The sequence below is a fragment of the Neolamprologus multifasciatus genome, chromosome 7, assembly GCF_963576455.1.
Source record: "Neolamprologus multifasciatus chromosome 7, fNeoMul1.2, whole genome shotgun sequence".
Taxonomy (NCBI): Eukaryota; Metazoa; Chordata; class Actinopteri; order Cichliformes; family Cichlidae; genus Neolamprologus; species Neolamprologus multifasciatus.
In genome coordinates this window covers 48,423,433-48,444,864 of record NC_140445.1, presented here as the reverse complement: position 1 = coordinate 48,444,864, position 21,432 = coordinate 48,423,433, and the positions used below count along the sequence as shown (strand labels likewise).

The following is a 21,432-nucleotide window of genomic DNA, read 5'->3' as shown; positions in this document are numbered from 1 at the left end:
CAATAAGCATCCAATGGGTTTGGGAGAGAAGTGGCTCCTCACAAACAGGCCTTTCATGTGGTCGTCAGTTTAAGTGCTCTAATGCTCGGCGAGACACTGAGGCCTAGTGCAGGGAAATGGAACAATACATTTAACCACATGAAGCACAGTGCCCAGGATTACTTCTGCACATATTTTCTCTCTCCCGGCCTCTTTGACCGAACTGCAGTCTCTCGCTTTGTCTTTCTCTCCATACGCTTTTGCTCTCTTTGCTCTCCCTCGCACAAACACACGCTGCCCCTGCAAATGAGCACCGCTATAAACAGGGAATTTCTCCTAAACCCTCTTTATACACATGCACACAGACGTGCACAGTGGATGACACATTACAAAACAGAGCTTATCGTTCATGTAGAATTACACCGTTGTGCATTCCAAGAAAAATACACCACTTGCAAGACAGTGCAATATAATTATAATTGGTTTTACAGGAATTTATGTGAATTATTGCTGGTGATAAACTGTTTTTTTCTCTCCCATGTCTTTGGGTGTATTTGATAAGTACACATCTGTTTCTGCAAGTGCATGAAAGAAGAACACTTGCGTGCTCGCACCAGTCTGGCCTTAACCAGTGACAGCCACACACTCTCTCCTCCTCCTTCCCTCCCTTTAATTCTGTAAAGACAGATGTGCATACTGACAAGCCATCCCATCATCCATCACTCAGAGAAGAAGAACAAGGAGAAAAGGAAGAAACTATACTTCCTCTACCAACCCTGCCTGCATCTCAACACACCACCTAAACAAAAACACCTAAGCAGTTCCTCAGTTCTGCTCCTCTACAGACACCACCAGTAGCCTTGGGTCACCACCACACTAAAGTATACCAATGGCTTCTACCCAAACATGTGTTGTTGTTACACACCGCTGGAGATGGTATCTGTTGCTCCTACTTAAAACTGTGCAAATCCTTTTTTATTTTGTGCATAGTGGCAGCTACTGACCAGGTAGTTATGATGAATTGCCTGTCAACAGCAATTAATCATGCACACATGCATACGAACACACAAATGTAGATTTATGCCCTCTATTCTTGCACGTTCAGGCCACCATAACTTATTGTGGAAAATAATGATCTTTGGGATAAGCATAGCCATGGATAAGTGAATTAAATGGTACTTTGCTTAACCACAAGACTGTGAAAACCGATGCCAAATATTTGGTCAGGCAGAAACAGGCCTTTGTCTGTCTCAGAGAGCCACTCAGAGGACAGCTCGCTGAGCACAGAGACACGAGGAGCCCCCATGAAGACGATGACAGCTACATGATGCCACCACGCTGCAAAGACCATAACAAGCTGCGTCAGATGTACTTATGTCAATACATTCATCGCGGATATATTTTTGTGCTGTTTTGTTCTTGCACTTTTTAAATGCACACATGTGCGTTTGATTTGTTGTAAAATAGATATATATATATATTTCAAAATGAGATGAGGTCAGAAAAACCACCTCCTTTGTCAAAAAGAAAATGCAATTTCCAGTCACATAGACCATCGGGTGGTATGTGTTACACGTTAAAGTCACTCTTGTCTGAATGTGCTATTGGTTCACCCAGACAAGCAAAAAATACCCTGTACTCACCCACATAGAGCCCATTCTCCACTCGCTTGATGATGTCGAAGGCGTTGTCCACGTTGCCCTCCAGGATGTCAAACTTGACATCATAACTCCCGAAGTTATAGGACCCATAGGCTGGCACTGTTGTTCTCAGAAAGACGATCTCTGATGAATTATTTAGGGAGAAGAAGTTAAGACAGTGGGATTGCTGTGCAAAGCCGGTCCCAATTGTTGTTTTTTCTGAATTTTTTTTAAAGAAATACAATAAAGTGTGTGATGACAGTGCTTGTGTTCGTGATAGTCAGAGAAACCTTAAGGATTTTTAGCACTAGTACTTTACACTCCAATTCAGGACATATGAGGAATGACAAGAAGCGACACTGAGAAGGTTGTGTCTGAAACACACACTGCATGACTGCCAAAAGATGCTTATCAGCTGTCGCAACCTGCAAATGATTACAGTTGTTACATATGTGGCAGCAGTTCTCTGGGGACAGCCAGCTAAAACTGTCTTCCACTGAGGACTTCATGGAAAAGCTCATATGGGTGTCAGAGGTAGCCGTACGGATTCTGACAACTGTACAGAAAGCAGTTGATGGGAGCTCAGAGATTAAAGCAGATAAAAATTAAGCTAACAATAATAATAATAATAATAATAATAATAATAATAATAATAATAATAATAATAGTAATAATAACAATAATAATAATAATAATAATGGCACTGAAAAAAAGTCTTTAGATTTGGAAAGAAAGATAAACATTTTTTAAACTTGGTGATGCTAAAGGAATTCTTCCAGTCCAGAAAAAATTTTACAGTCGTGGTAAAAAGAAAACGCACCTTCTGACAGTTTAGTGTATCAAGACATAATATTAATTCTTTTAAATCATCTGGTTTAGAATAGGTGTTAAAATTATTCAAGTACAACCTGATATGAACAAAAACACCTGGCATATTAATCATTATATTCCATAAAAATTCATCCAAAATGCAGAAGCAGTGAAAAACTAAGGAATTAAGAGGGTATACGTGTAAGTAGCTGCCACATGCTGTTAAATCAAATGTACTGTATGTGCTGTTGTTCATCTGAGGTTGGATTGAAAGACCTGCTAAGGTCTTTTTTTATTATTATTATGACCGAGGCAACTGTATATCTGTGTGACATATATGAAACAGGAGAGGAGGAGGAAATGAAAGTCAGTAGAAGTAGAGTACATGTGTGTGAATGAGAGGGAGACAGGTGTAAAAGGGAACAGGCAAGGAGTGGAGATAGTGAAGGTAGATTTTAGGTGGAGTTTAAATCCCAATGCACAGTGCAGATGAGAGATGAAGAGAAGAGGGAAGGCATGGTGGAGACAAGTGTCAGGGGTAATTTTGTGAGAGAAGAATAGCAGCAAAGATGAAAAGAATGGTTTACAAAATGATGTATATTTTGGTGATGGCGACTTTAACAAAAAGACAGGAGGCCAAACTGGAGGTGGCGGAGCTGTAAATGCTAATGCGTTGGTAGTGAGCAGTGAGGACAGAATTAGAAATGAGTACATTAGAGAGACAGCTCGGGTTGAGCAGTTTGGAGACAGTTAAGAGGTTTGGACACATGCTGAATGAAAATAATAAGAAGATATGTATATAAAACAGCAGCCAACCGCTTAGCTTCAGAGATCACAAGATGTAGCGGCAGATTGAAAACCTTTTTCTTTAAATAGAAAAAAACCCTCTTGTGTTTAGTGCTTTATTTACTGGATTATGTAAGTTTTGTGTGACTATTCAAAAAAAAAAAAAATGTGCACCTTGTCGTGTACCTACCCTCAGGCCTTGGTAGTTCTCTGAAAGTAGGCAGGGAAATGAAGGTGTGTGACACTGAGTGCGTGGGGTCCAGAACGCAGGCGATGTTATTGGGCTGACAGGACTTTATACAGCGAACAACTTCAGACCGTTCAAGCCTCGCCGCTCTGAAGAAGTGAACAAACATACTTACCCACCAAAAACAAAACAAAAAACAATTGGAAAAGGAAACACGCACAGCCTCTGACCTTTTAGGTTCTGCTTGCTTAAAGCTAACCACCTTAGAACAAATCAGGGCAGCGCGATGCTGTTGCACAAACACTATTTGAATGAGGCATAAGGGGCACTGAATGTAGCGCTCGGCACAAGAAAACAATCAAATTCTTCAAATTCTATGTGGTTTGGAAGAATAATAAACCAACAATGGCTAAGGCTCATGCCGCAGTCAAACTTTGTAGCTTGTGGAGACTTGTGCTGTCATTGATGCCTTTCTGATGCACTATTTCAAGCTGTGTGGGAAATGAATTACTACATTCAGAGAATGATCCACAACCTGCTCAGGAAAATATTTGGATTTGCAGAGCATCGCCGGCTTCACATCAGATAATCTCTTGAGGAGGATTTATGGGGAAAGGGAGTGTTCTAAAAGACTCCTAAATTGTAAGCCACATGACTAGACAACTCCCCAGCCTCTCCCCAGGGCAGCTCTCATCCTATTATTTAGGGCTTTGTTTATTCCACAGACTAATCAGTGACAGGTCGGAGGGATTGGAGTGCCTCTACTGGCTCCTAAACCTAACGCCACCTGAAACATCACTATTAACTACCTGTCTGCTACATAAGACAGCTTTTTTAGAGAGGTTTCTAAGGCATTAGCAACCCCATAAATCAAGAGTTTGAAAACTTGTGATCATTTGGGAACTTTTGGAACAAAATAAAAGCCTTGATTATGACATTCAAGATGTTAAACTCAAGCTGAGCCTTGCTTGAGTTTAACAAAGGAGGCAAGTCAGTACACGGTTACACTGGGTTATGAAAACATCCATGTTGTCATGTATAAGTCCAGTTAATGTGCATGGCAGCCATATAGCCACACTGTGAGTCATGCCCGTGGATCTCTGGCGCTCCTCGGGGGACCTATCTGCTGCAGCTCAAAGCTCAAGCCCAAGCTTGGGTTGCAGGGCTCCTTTCATGGAGAGCGAGGAGAGAAGCCCCTGACAAAAAGTCAAGCCACCACTGGGTAGGGGCTTGTAATTAGCAATTAGCGGCGGGTCCAGGTTTTGCTCTGCTCTGGGCCAAACCCACAAAATGTTCTCCTAGTTTATAATACCACGGCCTGAGCTGCAGAAAGACCCAAGTGGGGCTCTAGAGGATGAGGTGAAAGCTGTTGGGGTAGAGAGTAAATTTATGAGAAGATAATGACCTAGAGTGAACTGCCCCCCCCCCCCCCCAACCCTAACCCTTTTACACTCAGATGGGCTCTTCAAAGCAGAGGCATCAGTTCAAGGTAATTACAGTTCAGTGTAAAAACAAAAGAAGCTTCTACGTGTTCATTTGTGAATATGTGTGCATTTATGTCATGCACACACACTTGGACACACATGAACATATGCGCGCCTTCTCCATGTCCCCATGCCTCACGTGGCCCAGCCCAGGAGAAAAAACCCCAATATTCTCAGACCAGAAAGAAAAACAGACTTTTTTGGATGAAAGTCTTCTGGTCAAGTGTAGGGCCTTTTATTTTTTTGGTAATTATTATTTATAGTCAGCACATTGATAACGCCCCAACACAAACACTGCAGGGCATCATTCATTTTGTGCGCGGTGATGTTGCTGTACCGCAAATTGTTCAGACCACCGGCCAGAGCCCAGAGCCCCATAACTCAATGTCAAAAGGGGAGGAAAAAACTCCTCTACGCCACTAGACTCTTATTTTAGGGCTATCCCCAACAGGGACCAAGTGCATCCTTACTAGCCCAAACGTTCGGGACAGGAGGAACCTGAGAAATCTGCATTTACAGTTATTAAAAGCCACAGCCCCTCAGGCAGCACCCTCACAGCATGTCAAGCTACTTATAATCTCCGCTGGTGCACATTTCCCCTCTCCTTTCCCACTGCATCTCTTCTCATGTCACTTACTCAGCCTTCATTTGGAATTGTCTGTCTGTGTTGGGGTTTGCACCCGCAGTATGCAGTGGAAATCTGTGCAACGGGAGCTAAAGAGATGTGCACGAAAAATAACTGGTAATGGTAAGTGACATTTGGAAAGCAGGAGTAACAATGCAAAGTCTGGTGTCAGTCTGGCTTACTGGAATTTGAAGGAATGGAGTCACTCTAAGTACTTTATATATTACGTGTAGTTAGTGACTGAAGGTTTTGCTGTTTGCGATTTTAACAGTTTTTTTAAGCCAATGTTAAAGACAAAAATACAGCCTGGTTTAATGGTATCTAATAACATTAATAAATGCTGTCTAGCACTAAATGTTTAAAATACTAAAACACTTTCTTGTAATTGAAGGACATCTTTTTTTAATGACAAAACAGAATATACGCAATGTCCTGAAACTACTGGAATAATAGTAATATGAAACTTTGTGAGGGGAAATCTTCATGCCTCCATCTGTGACTTAGCCTCACATTCCAACTGCTCCCTTTGCTGTATTTGATTAAACCCCACAAAGCACCATTATCAAACACTGGTTTTAACTTGAACATGTGTTATTTCTATTGCAGTTTTAATAGAAAACTGTTCATCCAGCACATAAACCATAAAATACTGCAAAATGTCAGACTTTATCATGCAACCATCATCAAATTACACTCAGTTGTCGGCAGACTTGGGTTGTTACCATTTTGAGAGTTACACTGACCTAGAACGCCACCTACAGTGGCTTCTTTGACAATGCCTCACCTAAAAAGATGCATTCAGTTGGTCCTAATATAAACTCCTGAATAATAATCCATATGTTTTTTTGTTTAAAACAAAAGCTTTATTGTGTATAATGCTATACAACTACAAATTGTGATTGTTTTTCTTCTGATTAATGTATTTTACAGTGTCATTAAAAATAATGTGCCATGTTTAATGTGCATTTATTAGGAGACAGAGTAGTATTTGAGTTCATTCATTTAAAAAACTGTAGTAGAAAAAAGCCTCAATAGCAGACAAGATAAAGGGGACAGCGGCACCATAGTTTTGGACCAGCAGTAGCCCTGAAAGGCCTGCACTTGCCAGAAACTCATGGAAATTAGAATTATATTTTTACCTGTACATGCTCTAACTATACTTAACTTGTGTAATCATTAATATATAGCAGGCTATATTGCATCACCATGCTTTACTCTTGCATGCATTTTGCAATTTTTCTGATTTCTTAGTGAGATTAAGTTAATATGCCACATCCATTTTAAGGGGGTAACAACTTGTGCAAACCTATGAATCCCTTTTGTTTATTCTAGTAGGGGATTATAAGGTACTCTGGGCTCCTCTTGTGTAACAAACACCAGCACTTTAGCCAGGTATGTAGTGATTGTGCCATAGCGGCGCAGCCTCAGTTCCAGAGACAGCTCAAAGTCCTCCGGCTTGTTGATGAGCTTTGCCACTGACATCACACCACCAGTGGGCATCTGCTCAGTTCTGAAGAAGCCGCCCTCGTTGCCAGCTGTGATAGCAATCTGGATGTCATCTCCTGGCACGGTGTGGGAGGGGCCCATGCGGAAGATGGTGGTGAAGATGGGGATGTTGGTGGGGAAGGTGAGGTAGTAGTAGGTTATTCTCAGGGGCATGGTCAGGCACTGGACAGACTCATTGCAAAGCAAGCGTTCGCATCGACTGCAAAAGAAAAAAAGAGATCGGAGGCAGGACGGGACAAGACGGAACAAAACGGGCAAAAAGAGAAAGAGAAAGGGAGATCAGGTGAAAATTTCATTTGCCGTGCATGGCATGCAGAGAAAGGAATTATCACTTTCAGTTATAGTGCCCTCTTTAGGATCATGCAAAACGTTCTGTCAGTGGTTGCCTCCAAACAAGGGTGTGGGTGTACACATTCTCATCGTCATGTGCGCCAAAATTACACTGAAAAACGCCCATGTGCATGTCATCACTTGGAAACAGCAAAACATGCTACAGCCAGATTCATACTGAAATCATTCCAGCATTGAGCATACTGGACATGCAGGGGCTCTGATCCATATACAAACCGGGAGTGCTTTAAAAAGCCTGATATTACGGTATGTAAACTTAAAGCTCTTTAGATGGTGACTGTTTCAAAGTTAACTATATGGAGCACAGACCGTGCTCTTTGAGTGTTGCATGAAACTATGTAATAAAACAGAAAATGTCCTGGTAATTTTCTGCCTTTTTTTTTTTATGGTGATGGTCCATAAATAGTAATTGATAAATGCTAAATGCTAAAATTAAATATGTGGTTAAAAAAATACACGAAAAAAATGTGAAATTTACTGTATTTTTACGAATTTGTTTTAATGTGTAATAAGGGTAAACTTATTTAATTCTGTCATAACACAGAGAGCACAATCATAGTTATGCCTGTTCATAAACATGTCCCTGCTCAGCAAATAATCTGCACCAGGGACACAGTTCAAATACTCACGTCTCTCCAACCCGTCTGTAATTGTTCGGACACTCGAAAGACAGGCATCTGAATCCTCCCTGCACATTGAAGCAGCTTTGATTCTCTGTGCACGTATGGCTTCCTGTCACACATTCATCAATATCTGAAAGACAAAAAGGGTTTTAAAAGTCACTAACATGATTTTTTTCCAAAGCTGGGGAAAAGGGTCTCCAACAAACGCCACATGACTGCAACATGACATTACAAAGAGCTCACCCTGGCAGCTGCGCCCGTTTACCGCCAAGGTGTAGCCATTGACGGGGCAGGAACAGTGGAAACTGCCAGGCGTGTTGTGACAGCGGTAGGAGCAAATGTGACCTCCGGTGGGCAGGGCACATTCATCTATATCTGGAAACGTCAAAGAAAAAGGTGAATTTGTAACACATTCATTTTATTTATATACACATAATAAAGGTGGCCAACCACCATTAATGTCTGATCCATATGTGCCACACATTAGCGTTCTCACATACGTCTCTGTCAGGTCCTGTCTAGAAAAATTCAAGGCTGATCTGCATGTTTGAATGTTCCTATTTGTGGAAATTCGGCTAATACCCCCAACTCGTCACAGCAGACGGCCGCCCCGGGTTCTGGCTGATGTTTCTTCCTGTTAAAAGGGAGTTTTTCCTTCTCACCATCGCCAAGTGCTTGCTAATAGGAGGTCATCTGATTATAAGGGTTTTTTCTGTTTTGTACTGCTATCTTTCTTTTATTGTAGGGTCTTTACCTGACAATGTGCCTCGAGGTTGTGATTTGGTGCTATACAATAAAATGTCAACTGAATTAAACTGAGTATCAGTTGCAGTTCACATGCTTCAACTTTACCTTCACAAGTAGTGCCATCTAGGTCACTGAGCTGGTAGCCACGGCGGCAGTAACACTGGTAGGAACCGTACACATTGGCGCACTCTTGACTACATGGGGTGCTCTCACACTCGTTCAAATCTGCACAGAGAAAGTATCGAAGTTAGCATCAAAATGTATGCGTGCATGTGTCTCTAATGCAATATTTACCTATTTATGGATAAAGAACAAGTAACTATGAAAGCTGCCTAAAAAATATGATTCCTAGATTGATGACTGGTAAAATGCTGCATAGACTGAAGATATACAGCAACATATTTCTTAAGTTAGACTTGATTACATGTTGGCGTTCATTTTGGCATAAGCTGGAGAACTATGACAACACTAGAGACAAAGATGGAAAAATATTACCATCTTCTCTCAGCTGTAGCTTTAATCAAAACCAAAAGTGTACCCCAGTGTACACAGGGATATATCTGTTATCTCTTTGTTGGTCTTGTTCCATAATAATGTTGGTCCAGAATCAACATTGCAACTGAATGCTTCCCTGATCCTGGACCAGTATTATTATGATATAGGAAAAACATTAACACTGGGATGTCAGATCATGCAGGATTTCTATTGTGTAAGTCAGAGGGGAGACATGTTATTGACTGTCACTTATACTATATGGCACCTTTCTTCTTTTAAAAAAAAAAGTCTAACATTCAGACCAACACTCCGTTGGATGTATCGGGGGCAAAAACGCATTTAGGAATGCACTGGGAGTAGGAGATTGAGCCACAAAGATTCTGATTACCAAATGATCCACATCCGCCCACATAAACTCTGTCTAGTCAACTGTATCTAGGCTCTATAAAGTCTCCCAAATTACTTGATTGTCTTACCATCACAATTTCTGCCGTCAGCAGCTAACGCGAAGCCTGTAGTGCAGCTACATTTGTAGGATCCCAAAGTGTTCTCACACTTATGAGCACACAGACGACCAGGGTAATGCCTGCATTCATTGACATCTAAGACAAAAAGTCCAAAACTGACAAAGTAAGAAGCTGAAATTGTGACTTCAATACTTATTTTAACTAGAAATAGTACACACACATACATGCTGTGGGCATTTACATGCTCAGGATACACTTGGATTTAGCTACCAACGTAAGAACGCAAAGCAAAAGAAAAAAAAAAAACAGTTTACCTTCACAAAGCCGAGTGATGCTATTGAACATGTAGCCAGCTTCACACTCACATCGGTAAGACCCCAACATGTTGAGGCACGCATGACCTCCACAGACGTTTTCAGTGGTCTTACACTCATCGATATCTGTAAGCAGGGGTGCAAGCGACAGAGAACACCATGATATCCACCGCAGGTAGGCTAGTAAGACACTTTGCATGTAGGTATGATGAGCTCTTCCGTACCAACGCAGCGTGTGCCCTCTTCATTGAGGTGGTATCCTCGACCACAGTTAACCGAGTTCCTCTGGCAGGTGTACGAGCCCACTGTGTTGACACAGATCTGCCCCCTGTTGCATGGACCTGTCTGGCTAACACATTCATTTATATCTGAAAACAAGAGCACAGACGACACAGATGTTACTCTAAATTTTAAAAATGTCATGATGTTCCAAGGTTTCTGTTATATTTTTTTCTTATCATGTCTTATATTGTTACATGATCAATTCCCACATGTTTCTTATTTATTCAATGCTTCTTTTTGTGACCCGTTTATCTGTCTTAGTTTCCTTGACTTGTCTTCTTTTTCAGTTCCTATTTTAATTGGATCATTTCTATTCCTTGTGTGTGTCATTCATTTCAGCTGTTTGTCTTCTCGTGTAATGAGGCCCTGATTGCCTCGATTTAACCTGGTCTTGTTTCTTAATTAGTCCTCTGTCTATAATTTGGCTCCTCTCAATCAATGTAATGATGGCAGTGATTAACCTTACACCAGGTAATTTATTTCACGATGAGCTAAAAACATTTTTTTTTAATTTAAGTCAATAAAATAAATAATTGATCAATCAGATTTGACCATAACGATCAGGACAAGTTTGAGTTTAATAGCGAGCCCCAAAAAGACCTAAGTCTAATTACATATCTGGAAATTTAACTGACTTAAGGCTTCAAGAACAGAAGTCTTAATGATGTAAATTTATTAAAGAGCATATGCCAGTCATCATATTGTTAAATATTTTGAAATTTACATTAATATGAGGACATTTTGGGGGAAGCAATTTAAGAATCTCAATATCCTTACAAGTGCTCAAGTAAAGATCATAAATAACAGCAGAGCTCTGTTTGGGATGCTTGGCCACAATAAATCTTTTGGTGCTAATGCTTACCAATACAGTTTCCAAGAGCATCCTGGATAAAGCCAGATCCACACTGAACTTTGGGAAGACAACGGAACGACCCCCGGGTGTTTTGGCATTGAAACTGCGGTCCACAGTTATGGATACCGGTCTCACACTCATCAATATCTGGATGAAGACATCACAGAAGAATTGCCTGTCAACACGCTATGAATAGCAGCCAAAAAAATACAGCAGATCAATGTCTCCCTACAAACAGCAGAGACCTTTGCAGTTGTTGCTGTCAGTGAGCTCATATCCTGTTCCACAGCTGACTTCTCTCTGGCAACGGAACGAGCCCTCCGTGTTGATGCAACGCTCTCCTCCCCGACAGTTGCTGGCTCCCACCAAACACTCGTTGATGTCTGCGAAAAAACAGGACAGACTATAAAGGAATACATCACATGTCTCCTGCTGAGGCTCTGTTGTGTTAGTCTTTTCTAGTAGAAAAGTCTTTTCTTTATCATCAAAAACAGTCCTGATATTAAAATATAAGACTGAAATCATTACATATATATATAACAATACAAAAGGAGCTTACCCTCACAGCTCTTTCCATCTGGTTTGAGTTTATAGCCTTTGAAACAGGCACAAGTGTCATTCCCCACACAGCGATGAGCACACTTCCCTGAGAGGCACCACAGAAACATTAATATCTGATCCGCGCTTTTTAACGCAAGTGCAGAAATCACAATTGTTAGCTTTTATTATGCTTTACCATTGCACTGATTATTTAACGCTGAATCTCCATTTTCAGTTGTCTCGTCCTTATTAGGCACTGCAAGAGAGAGAAAAAAGCATGCTTATTCATGCACTCTTAACACCTTATGCATGAAATCTTTTGGCACAACATTGTGTTACTAGTGAACTTCTGACTTTGATGGTCATTAAATTCCTTATTTTATCCAGTCTAAAAGCTCATAATCAGCATGCTGAATCTTACCCATTTCCCCATTAATGTTAAGTAGCTGAACCTAAGCTGCTTTATATGAGCTAAGAAAATGAGCGTGCAATGACCATAAGCGTCCACTAGGGGGCGGTGTAGTCTTATGTTTGACACCAGTAGTCCTCCTATTTCTACTTCTAATTATTTTGTTGACTTGCATAGGTTTTCACTTACTTTAATCCACTTTTTTATGCCCACTCTACTTTAAATTACATATTTTGTTTGTTTTATTAAAAAAAAAACAATAAAAGAAACTCCCTTCTGCAGGATTGCCTTTTTTACCCACGTTCTCTCTGATGTGCTGTGGCTCCTTCCACACAGCAGGCCCGGGACACCAGATTGCACTGATGGCCAACAGATAGGTTGTGGTCACAGGGTAGGCCAAGCTCATGGGCTGTTTTACCCAGAGTACAACAGTCACAGCACATCTATCAAAAACAGCATACAACACAGTATTAGAGAACTTAGCAGCATAGACATGAAAAATTTGCAAATAATTGATAGAAAACAAAATACAGATCTTTTCAGGATATTGTGTACCAGCAGAGGTAAAACAAAAACGAAGAAGAGCAGACAGAGGGTTGGTATGCTGGTTGGTTAAAGAAGTGAGACAGCCTTTTAAACTGACAGCTGAGAATAAGTTGCTTTAGACAGACAGCCAAGCTCTCAATCAACCAGACAGACAGAAAAAGAGCTTTTTTGAGACGATACGCCAACTGGCAGGCTTCAGACGGGACCAGAAAGGCAGTCAGTCAGTCAGAAAAAGAGAACACAGAGGGAGACAGTGATGAGATGACATCAACCCCCCTCTCCTTAATGCATGCTCAGTCAATCATTATGACAGCCCGGTAATGTCAGTTATGGACAAAAAAGGTGGGGAGTGTGACAGATGGGCATGTTTTGGCAATTTGGTTATGCAGCTGGAATCTGACTGTGTGTGCGGTGGTGCACACGCGCAGCGTTTGTAGCGACTGCAAGACTGAACACACGCCAAGGAGAGCAACTGTAAGAGTTGTGTACCAGTAGTGGCTGACTGCTACTCTCTGTGTTTGTTTGTGTGTGCTTGCTTTTGTGTGGGTATATGCCTGTGTGGCCTTGACTGCTAGAAAACTTTTTGTTCTTAGGACTTTTTTAGTGTAAACCACTCACAACAAGCACACAAACACACTCCTGAACAGTTCGCACAAACAACTGCTTTATATCTTATCTTTGTGCAGCTTTTTCTTGCTTCTCCCATGCTTGCTTAGAGTAAGTGGCCTTTTTATTAGTTTCATATGTGAAACATCAATACAGCATTCTACTATCATCACTGCAAATCTTACAAAACACAATAATGCAGTTTCTAAATTGAAAACATAAAACCTTATCCAGACAGCACATTGAAGCAAATCCCCTTATCTTCTCTCTGACTGATTAGAGAAAGTACAACATTATTTTCACAGATATTGTCATTATTTATCATTTAAATGTACATTTTGTTCTGTCCATCTCGTATCAGCATGCTGTCTTTTTCCTTGAGAACACACAGATTATTTGAGTTATGAAATAAGCCACCCACAGTCCTGATTTCTTTCTTGTCAATCTGACGTTCTCCATATCAAGTAAATGATTTTATATCCACCGCTGTAGCCAGTGTTTGTGGAGTTTTGCACATTTGAGACATATTTTCACACAGGAACTATGTAAGCACCTACAGATTTTAAGCATATCTGAAAATGTGCATATTTTTCTCAAGCTTCTCGTGTTCCTTCTTCCTGATGTTGGGAAGGTCCACAGCTGTCTTTCTCTTCATGTCCACCGCTACTATGTCCGGTTGGTTAGTCATCACCAGTTTGTCAATGCATTTCTCAATCATCCTTGGGGACGTGACCTATTTTGACCTCGGGACTTCCAGGCCATAATCGGCAGAGATATTCCTGTATACTATGCCAGCCACTTGGTTCATTTGTGCTGCCAGATGCTCATAGTTACAGCTACTTTCTTGAGACCGTAAGTGCGACTCATGTCAGGGCCAGGTACTGTCTAACGCTTCATGCTTGAGACTCTTTCTTGGATGTCTGCCGCTGTGATAGTTACTGGATCCTGTTCAGGGAAGCTGCTGTGGTCTTCTCTTAGCTCCACTAGCCACTGAGCATTGTTGTTATGTGTTGCAACCCCGTGGTGGTGTTATTCTCATATTGTTTTCTCGCTACTAAAGATGCTCCAGATTTTAAGCATTTTAATTTCACAAAAAGGGTGTGACAGGAGAAACTTTGTAAAACAACTTGAAAGCACTGTAGAGAAAATTATTTTTGTAAGTGCATCATCATAGCATGCTGGCAGCCATGCCATCAGCAGCAGCAGAGAGAGGAACACAGAGCAGCCGATGTTTGCCAGCATAGAAGAGGTTCTGGTAAATATGGAAAGTAATCAGCTTTGGAAATTCTAGACCAGTTTCTTTATTAAGTAATTTATCAAAATACTTCTGAAAGACATAAAACCAGTTAAAGGGAACTAATGAAGGTGAGAAAAAGAATGCATTTAAATCTGTAATCAAAGATGGAAGCAGAACTTACACAAGCCTAGTTTTGTGTAAAAGTAAAGATTTTCATGCTAGTTATAAAGCTCACTAATAATGAGGTTATATTGGATTGTAACCCCATTAAATGACTATGTATTTCAATTAATTTAAAACAAATGGGAACATTTCTCTATAATGTTGGTGTTTGGTGCAATAGCTATGCCTAATCATCTTCACTGTTTTGGTCCTTTTGTTTCTAAAGGTTGACTTTAGTGGTGGTTTTGATTTTCCTGAAGGAGACACCCTCATTACTCATCGAGTTACACCACTGACCAGCCAGTGGGTGGCATACAGTCTGTTGATGACACATTTTTGGATTGCTCAGATCGCTTGGATCCCCAGAGGAATAGGTACTAAAAAAGTCCTGGTACCAGGTACTTCCATCTAATGGAAAACCCTGCAAACCGTGGCGAGCCGACCTGAGTAGCTACTAATGGAAAAGGGACTTAAAATTACAAGAAAGTCTGGCTTCTTGGAAGCAAAACATAAGGAAACCAAGGGTGATTCAAGATTTTTTGCCACAAACACTGTATATACTGTGTATGTAGTACATATTAAATGAAAATAAAGGCAAGAATTTGCCTGAGTTTGGTTAAGAAGCATTTCAAGGTGCTTGGATATGCGCTGGTGAAATATTCCACAGTCACAGTTTAATTTATAATCTAGCAACAAGTTTCATTCCTCCCTACAGAGACATGCCTCATCCTGCTGCACAACACACACCCACACACATAGAGATGTACAACACTGCTTTCATCAATCACTTGCCATAATCATCGTCCAACAAAGTGGTGAAAGAAGTTTTTTGGTGATTTACTTTTCTGTTTGGTCATTTCTATTAGCAAAACACTCATATACACTCATACAAACGCACCTTTGTAGTCTTGGTGTCGCAGGTGTTGGTGAATAAAGAATCGCAGGCCCCCTGGTCTTTGGCAATGTTGATACCATTGGTGCACATTTTATCCTCGAGCACTGTTACACAGCACTGCTCCTGCACTATCCTGTCAGCAAGAAAAAACACAAAACACAGGTGGTGCATTTACTCTCCGCTCTATCAATAATTGGCTTACGGCAAAGCAAATCTGTCTTAGAAGTGCAGCTCATTAAAATCGGCCCGAGGCAAGCCTAAAGGGGATCTCATGTCACACTGAAAACTGACGAATGACTGGGCTGAGTAAGTCTAGAATGAGCTGAGCGATGGACATTGTGTTTGCAATGCTGACAGCTCTCTGAGGTCTGTTCAGATTGTTTAACACCCAAGAAGTTAAACCAAAGATTTCAGTCCCAAGCTGCACATTTGTCCAAAAATATCTCCATATTCTTTTGATGCAGTGACTTGCAGAGCAAAATCACTAAAACAAACCTCATCCTACATTCACACCCTATAAAAACAACAAACAAAAAAAGCAGAACAGCAGGGGCCCTAACCGGCTGACTAACATTTGCCAGTAACTGTAGTTTACTTGCAGCCACAATGACAACACCGGGACAGAATCAGTCCACCATTTCTTAAGAATTTGGTGACACAGTTAGGATTTGAGAAATAGCCATAACCATAAAATGAGTAACATCTTGATACAGGATGTATCGTAATTGACCTTCACCTCTGTGATCCCCTTAGGGATTAGCATAACACAAATCTTCTGCAAGAATCATTAAAAAAATTACAATAGCTGTTTAATTGGGAAAAGCAGTACTGGGAAGCAGCCAGCCCAATCTGACAAAAGAGTGTTATCATAAAAATATGTTTTACTAAATGTTTCTGTTCAGATCAGATTTCGTTGTATTGTCTAACTGTCTGCCCAATCAGTTAAGGGAGCGGAGGGGAGGTTGACTGTTCCTCCCTGGTCTGGATCTCTGTCTCCCTGCAGTTTTACAAGATAAAAAAACATAACAAACCAAGTTTTTTTATCATCTCTTACCAGAAACCTCTTTCCACATAAACCACTCGAGATCCAAAAGTCACAACAAAGTACACGCCTCCTCTGCAGAACCTTTTAAGGGCACAGTAGCGTGCTCCTGTTTTCCTTTTACCATTTTTCTCCTGTTTTTTTTTCTTTCTTTCTGCTTACGTTGGTGTCTGAAGTAATCGCTCAGATTTCCTGTTATTCCCTCCCTCTATGTCGGATTTCACCTCTAAGGTATTTCCTGGGTTTTGAAACAGCCCCTCTTCTGACCCCCCTCACCTTTTTCCACCCCTAAATATTACCCTGCTACCCCCACAAATCCCTGCCCCTTTTCCTCTCCACTCCTCACACTATAATTTAGACAAATTTGGAATCACTTACAGTGGCTATGGCAAATGTGTTTGCCATCAGTTTGGCTTATAGGCCCTGAACCTGTGGCAGCACACCTTCTATGGTTACCAGCAGACGTGTTATTATCCCATCACTATTAGCGCTTCCTGCTCTCACGTGAAGTGAATAATGTGCCTAGAGATTTATGGGAGTAAGGTAAAGTGATCTCATATTAAGGGCATTTAGACATTTCCTTAATATCCAGCACATGCCAAATCACTTGGGCCCAGTACTATGGATAGAAAATATGATTTTAAGAAATGCAGCATTTAACAGCTTGGAAGTCTATAAACTACCCCACTTAAACCTAACAGAGCAAAGTAGCAGACAGCAGCGGCTTACCTGCATGTGGTTGACTCAGAGATAAGGGGCAGGGATGCACAGTCTTCATGATTGGTGCCATGCTTTTGCCCATTTTTACAGCAGTCCTCCATTGAGATTTGTTCTGCTCCTATTAAAAACAACATTGTTTTTACCTTTGCATGTACAAACAGGTGAATCACAACAGGCCCCACATTATAGTGCTGGCCACCTGCCTGCCTACACACACACACACACCAAGTGCCTAAACACACTGTGCCTCAAATATATATCAGATGGCAAACTTCTGAGCATCATTTGAGGGAAATGAGCAACATTTATTCGATGAGCATTTGTCTTTCAGCAAAACCAAACAGTTTTTATTAATTGAGCAATGATGATCTGTTTTTTGTGTCTCTTTCCTAAACAAAAGACAATCCTGCTATTGTGACCCAAGACAAATGGTATAGCAAATAAACAAAATTCAGAGTCTGTTTAACGATATGAAAAAAAGCCTTGAGAGATTTTTTTGTTTGTTTTTTGCCAAAGACAATGAATGATGGATATGTTTTTGCAGAACCACATGAGGCCTTTTGACTGGAGCGCGACCAACTCTGTGGTAATCTGGCTGTTTATTCATGTGGATTAGAGAGTTTGGAATGCTTCGACTCTCTAAACAATCAGCCGTAACAATTACATCAAGCACGTTCATTTGCCTGTGGTTAGTGTGTTATATGCCAAACGTGAAATAGCTTTGGCAGATCCACGTCTTGGGCTTTTTTTTTTCAGTTTTTTTGTTGCCTGTGTCTCAAACCAAGATCGGTCTACAAAATTGACATTAATCATCATTATTTCCCCCCTGAGAGGAAAAAGAGAAAACAAATATTGAATTATCCAGAATAGTGATTGTGAAATACCTCAAACAGAACCATCTGCGTCTAGCAGGAGTAAGCAAGATCAGATAATAAGTAAGTTAGATTAGGCAGGTAGGGAGGGAGGACAAGTGTCTGGAATTGCAGTCCACGGTTTTATAGATTTGCTGCCCTCTCCCAGAGGTCTAGGAGGAATGTTTTATTATGACCATTAAATCAAACTAGTCAAGCTGAAGCGAAAACGGGAATAGTTGTTATCACAAACAGTCTGCACACTGGTAAACCTCGTGGAAACACAACGCAAGAGCTGCTGTAAAACTTAATTTCTCGGGTTCATCACAAATCCCGCTTAAAATCTAAAACTAATATGAGGAGAAGCATAAGAATGACACAAGAAAGAGTTCTTTAAAAAATGACACGTTTTGATTGTTGTCTGTTTCTTTAAGAAAGTAAGCGAGGTTACAGGAAAAAAAAATAAACTGTGGCCATTCCTACTACAGAAAGGAGGTTTAACCTGGCAGAAAGGAGTGACTATGGATATAGGATTTATTGGTAGACAGGCACATTAGCTGACTCACTACTGACTTCTGGAAGTCTGGCACATCACAGTATTCTCTGGCCAATAAACCTTGTAGCAGCTGGATAAAATGAGATGACATTTTAAAAGCTTTTCACATGGACCTACCAAGCAGGCTCCCCCAGCCTCTCTCTTTCTCTGTCTCTGTCTCAATCTCACTGACTTAATTTGTTTTCTGAATGTGTAAGTAACAACGGGGTTTTCCAAAAAAGCTAGGAAAGCAAAACTGTGCTCACGTAAGGCTGAAAATATGGATGTTTATTAACAATAATGAATCCTATTTAAATGTGTGTACCGCTGTGCATATGTGTAATGTTTTGGTTTTTTTTTTTACCACTTCCAGTAACTGACACCATCTTGTCAAAACACATAATTTGCATTAGAACTGGAAAGGCATCCAAGAGGTACACTTCCAGAGTCCAAAAAAACGAACTAATCCTAAACTCTTTCTCTTCGGGAGCTTAGTCAGTGCATTTTAAATGCCAGGAACAGTTGGTCACTTATTCTAAACTTCCCCCAGCGATCTGTTCTGGACTTTTCCCCTCACAGTAGCGTTCTGCTGATAACTAACTCTAACCCACTAGGCATCACTGACTCATTCCTTTGCTACCGCCGTCTGCTGACTTGAAAACCTAAAATTGAAAGACCAGAAGTGCTTTAAAACTGCATGGCTTCTTGTCTTTTATCAAAAAAAAAAGAAGAAGAAGAAGCAAACCAGGCACAGCTGTGCTCTGGTTTAGATACAGCCTGCCATAATTCTCAGTCTCCTCGGTGCATTGTCTATCTGGAGAGGGCTAATTTCCATTTTGGATGATGTTGCTAGCTGTGAGGGCCATTCTGTCTTGGCAGAGCAGCACATGTCTTGTCTGCGTCTAGACGCCTCATGTAAACAAGGCATAATGAGCCTACTCGTGGAGCCCCGCCTACACAGAGGAGCTGGCCTCAGACAGACATCACAACATAGAAGTGTGCATCTCTTTCATAGGTACCACTCAAAGCTTACATGTGGAAGCTTCTTCCAGTCTTACTGATATATACAAAAGGCTGAAACTGAAGTCGAGCTTATCTATCTGGAACACATTTGGTTATGCAGTTGGTTGAGCTGATACCCAGCAGATCTGCAGAAAGACCTGCAACACAACCCCCTACAGAGAAGGCAGCTGAGAGAAAGGTCCCCCTGCTGACTGTGAAATTGCCCTGTGTGTGACCACAGCACAGTGGGCTTTTTAAGACACGGCTAGTCTTATGATTTGGTGACCCTGCTGTGAGGCTCAAGTATAAATCTCACCCTTCTGTCTAGGACCATCCTGCCCTGGTGAGATATTGGTTGCTCTTACAGAGCATCACAGCATACCAAGGCACTCAGCCTTTGACTTGCAGGGCAGAGAGTGAAGAAACCTCAGGCAGGGATGACTTTTGCTTCACAACTGGTGTGAAACTACATTTTAACACTCTCCATGTGGGGTAACATATCATCACTTCATGGAATGGAGTGATTCCACTCCACAGTGTAACTAAATAAAACACAGTAGTGAGAGAGTTAAAGGTAGAAAAGGTTAACTGTAAAGTTCTATAGTTGTGGGTTTTGTTGATGCAGTGCACAAAAAGCACAAAAAGTTGGAAAATGGTTTAGATGGCACTTTATATGGTCACAGTGCTACTTATTGTACATTGTAAGTGGTAATAATAATAATAAAGAAACATAGGAAAAACAATGATTCTAAACAATAGTTTCAATCTTTTAATTTGAGATGTTCTAGCCTTAGCAATTTTAATAAAGACCTGCAACACTTTGAAGCACCCACCTTTGCAAACTTTGCTTTCATCACATGCCCCAACTAGCCCCCAGACAAATGCATCACTTCCCCAAGTATCACCCTTTAGCCTGTTATCTGTCTGCTTCTTACTTTGAGTACTTTAAAGTGAAGTTGTCATGCAATATGAGCTATTCATCCGAATCATTGTCACATGCACAGTCCCACTGCTTGGCTCACCTCGCAGCAGTGATACCCAGCTTCTCACGCTTACCTTGGCCAAGAAGAACTCCGAACAGAGAGAAGAGCAGCGCTACGCGCAGACCCATTGAAAGAGGTGAGACTCAAAGTATCAAAAACTGGAGAGAAACAGACGCGGACGAGGTGGACTTTCCGATGCTGGTTGTTCCGCGGGGATGTGTGAAAAAACTGCAGTGCTCTTTTTAAAAAAAAAAAAAGAAGCTAGACTGGGAAAAGAAGTGGATTTGATGGAGCTGAGAGTCGCAGTTGCAGCTTGACTGAAGGAATGAGCGTCTAATTACGGCACCGCGAGGGGCGGGCTGAGGGCCACAGGCGCACACTTACTGCTTATCTTTTTTGTGTGGCTTATTTCAAACCACATCGCAGTTAGAGTTTATGATTACAATACATAATTTACAGGTAGTATATTTTAGCGAGTGTACAAAAGAGCTGTCGTTTTAAAATACCAACTATTGCAGATCCTTTGTTGTTGTTTTTGTTATGTGTCCTGAAGCAACATCTGAAAAACTGCCTCTGGAGATGGGACTCGCAGTCATCTTCGGGCTACTGTACCGTGAAGTGTGCGCTCACACATGGAAACTACACTTCCATCAATGGCAGAGCAGAGTATTTCTGCCTGTGACTAATGACTGTAGTGATTACCCAACATCTGGAGCTGGTTTGGGGGTATTTTAAAAATGTGTTGTGGCTATGTC

The 21,432-nt window shown here is 41.0% G+C and overlaps 1 protein-coding gene across 2 annotated transcripts in view; it reads right to left on the bottom strand.

Annotated features, from left to right (window-relative positions):
- fbln1 (fibulin 1) overlaps window positions 1-21,325 on the bottom strand; it is a 30,803-nt gene extending 9,478 nt beyond the window's left edge. The window contains exons 1-16 of one of the 2 annotated variants that reach the window (XM_085166153.1): window positions 20,751-21,323; window positions 17,316-17,424; window positions 15,548-15,677; window positions 12,400-12,541; window positions 11,886-11,945; window positions 11,709-11,795; window positions 11,395-11,532; window positions 11,159-11,296; window positions 10,239-10,382; window positions 10,015-10,140; window positions 9,710-9,835; window positions 8,844-8,963; window positions 8,235-8,366; window positions 7,998-8,121; window positions 3,406-3,551; window positions 1,623-1,763 (exon numbers count right to left, since the gene is read on the bottom strand). In XM_085166153.1, coding sequence (XP_085022279.1) covers window positions 1,623-1,763; window positions 3,406-3,551; window positions 7,998-8,121; window positions 8,235-8,366; window positions 8,844-8,963; window positions 9,710-9,835; window positions 10,015-10,140; window positions 10,239-10,382; window positions 11,159-11,296; window positions 11,395-11,532; window positions 11,709-11,795; window positions 11,886-11,945; window positions 12,400-12,541; window positions 15,548-15,677; window positions 17,316-17,424; window positions 20,751-20,805 — 1,918 coding nt within the window. In that variant the 5' untranslated portion in view covers window positions 20,806-21,323. Of the gene's footprint in view, window positions 1-1,622; window positions 1,764-3,405; window positions 3,552-6,351; window positions 7,217-7,997; window positions 8,122-8,234; window positions 8,367-8,843; window positions 8,964-9,709; window positions 9,836-10,014; window positions 10,141-10,238; window positions 10,383-11,158; window positions 11,297-11,394; window positions 11,533-11,708; window positions 11,796-11,885; window positions 11,946-12,399; window positions 12,542-15,547; window positions 15,678-17,315; window positions 17,425-20,750 lie in introns of those variants that run through there. The other variant, XM_085166154.1, reaches the window with a different exon arrangement.
- Window positions 21,326-21,432: the final 107 nt, after the last annotated feature.